A 2582-nucleotide genomic window follows, 5' to 3' on the forward strand; every position below is an offset into this window, starting at 1 on the left:
GGACAACGACTCCTACCACGCCCCCGAAATTGCCCTAATCCCGTGCACCCACTCCAGTCTCCCATGAAAGCACCATCCCCATTGACAAACACTCTGAGTCCCACTGGGACTGGAGCAACGCCAGCGCCAAAGAAATCGAGTGGAAGTACCGCGAGACCACATACCTCCAGCGACTCACTGAAATCCGCAACGACTACAGTGCCGCCGAACTCCTCACGCAACTTGCCCAGGAAGAGGACAATGCCACGAAGATATTTGCAAGGACTGTCGCGAGCTTCCATGCTCTCAACAAGCAATTCACCGACACTCATCACACCGCTGTGGACCTGGTACACATCGATGACGAAGGGCTCACGAGGCTCAGGACACAAATCGGAAGGACAGACATGGAGCACCTAGAGGCCTGGAGGGATTTTGCCAATTATTCCGAAACACACCCATCAGCAGCTCGCATTATCAACACCATCCATCACTATCAATTTGGGCCCTCTATTCATTTCGCCTACTTATTCAATGACTTCGAGCCCATGCCCAACTCAACACCAACCCACTTTCGACCTCTCTCCGAACGCATCACCCCTCATCGCCCAGCCAGTCCTTTCTATCGGCCAACCAGTCGTTTCGATCCTTTCAGGACCAACCATCCTTTTCGCAGAACTCGTCATCACCCCCATCATATTGTCAGAACTTGGGCGATTACGTCATTGCCCTGTACGGACTAATGGGGATATCATCACATGATCCCTCTATTATCTTGTAGTAATACGATATCTGATTACTCATGCTTAGTATACATGCTTACGCTCACAGTACCATAGGTCTTATAGCGGTATCAGAGGTCCTGACTCACATGTATATATACTGGCCCTGTAGCACAGAATAAAGCAAGAGTTCAGTCGCACTTTAACAGGTTATGAGCCCCGGCCTCACGGCCACTCTACCCCCACTTAACTAGTCTCATTGCTGAAGAAGACCCCTCGGGAAACCTCGGTCCCCTTCACCCAGTTTAAAACAAGTTTATCCACGCAGTTTACGAGTAAGTCTCGTTGCGTGCTAGTGGCAGACGGAGCGCTCACGCGTTCATTCCTGCGTAATTTCTAGTGCCAAAAGATTTGCCCGCTCGTCCCCCTCACTCCGTTTTCCAGCGGTACAAGCACTCAGCCGGCTACGCGCCCGCCTCCGGCAACGCCAACGACCCCGTCGAGACCGTCCCGTACGGTAAACGCCGCGGCAAAGAACTACGCCCGCCGACTCCAGCGCTCACTCTCCCGTTCCCTCCGAACTCACACGAGGGTAGGCGCCTACGTCGCGAACAGTTCCGCGAGCGCTACGCGACTGACAAGGCCGACTTCGAGCAGCGTCTAGCTGCACGCGAAATCCAACAGGCGCGCGAACGGATCCTCGCCGGTCCGTCAAAGCCGACTCTCGAGCAGCGTCTCGCTGCCATCCCACCGGCGACACACACGCCAATCGCCCCGAAGCCGATACTCATCAACTTCGACAAACACACTCCCGCCGACCTCGTCCGCATCTTCACACCGAAGTTCGACGGCACGCTCAAACGCCTCGACGTCTTCGAGACTCTCGAGCTCGACGACCTCAACACCGACCGAGTCCGCAATCTCCGCCGACTCATCGAGCAGCTCACGCGCATCAAGCGCTGCCTAGCGGACGTCTGTAACGTCGTCAAATACGAGGAGTGGCGCAAGTGGGAATTAGGGTGCAGAGAAATAGGGGATATCTCGTTCAAAGGGCTACGCAAGAACAAAGCCCGGATTGTACAAGCGCTCAGCGCAGTTTACGTGAACGGATATTTTGACGCGGTTAGGTTTTACGAATAGATACTTTGTATACAAAACGCTATTGTAACAATCAGAAAGAAGTTCTACTCGGAAACTTGACTACTGTGTGTTTATCCTAAGCGACAACAAGAGTCGTAGTTTAACTGGTCCCATCGTCCAATCCCAACTCTATCCACCTCTCGGCTAAATCGGCTTAGCTGGGATAAGTGGTTCGCTCAACAGCGTTCACAATCACTACCTCTCAGGAGACAAATACGGTACCTGAAACCGTAGAGACAAAACAGGAAACCGTCGCAGAATTCAGACAGCGACTGAATATAGTAGACGACATAGAGACAGACTGGGAAGCATTCACAGCACACGAACAATACGTTGAAGTGTTGCTAACCCCGTTCTACTTCCACAAACACGTCCGAGAACCGCCGAGCTATAACGCTACAGCAGAGTTAACAAACCACGACGAAGACGTAATCCATTTCTTCTTCCCCACAAGCTCCGATACATATTCGGAACCATACGCTTGTTACCTCGATCAGGAAGATATTGCGGAAGATCTATATTATAGACCGATCAATCAGACATACGATCTCGCATTCTTGGAAGAAGATTGGGAATCACTTCGAGCGACACGAGCCAAATCATACGAGCTTGATCTCAGTGACTTCTTTTACGACGTCGGATTAACTCCAAAGGAACGTGAAACTCTCTACGCATACACTCGCCTCCTCTTCGTACACGATAACAATGTCATCCTCTTCTGACCCCACCAAGCTCGCCACA

At 51.9% G+C, this 2582-nt stretch overlaps 1 protein-coding gene across 1 annotated transcript; it reads left to right on the forward strand.

The window, feature by feature from the left end:
• Positions 1-781: 781 nt before the first annotated feature.
• On the forward strand, positions 782-1841 carry PHACADRAFT_202046 (uncharacterized protein; the record flags this gene model as incomplete). The annotated part of the gene is made up of 3 exons (XM_007402314.1): positions 782-788; positions 956-1036; positions 1102-1841. The coding sequence occupies 3 exons, from the start codon at positions 782-784 to the stop codon at positions 1839-1841; spliced, it is 828 nt and encodes a 275-aa protein (XP_007402376.1).
• Positions 1842-2582: the final 741 nt, after the last annotated feature.

This window comes from Phanerochaete carnosa (genome assembly GCF_000300595.1).
Source record: "Phanerochaete carnosa HHB-10118-sp unplaced genomic scaffold PHACAscaffold_97, whole genome shotgun sequence".
Taxonomy (NCBI): Eukaryota; Fungi; Basidiomycota; class Agaricomycetes; order Polyporales; family Phanerochaetaceae; genus Phanerochaete; species Phanerochaete carnosa.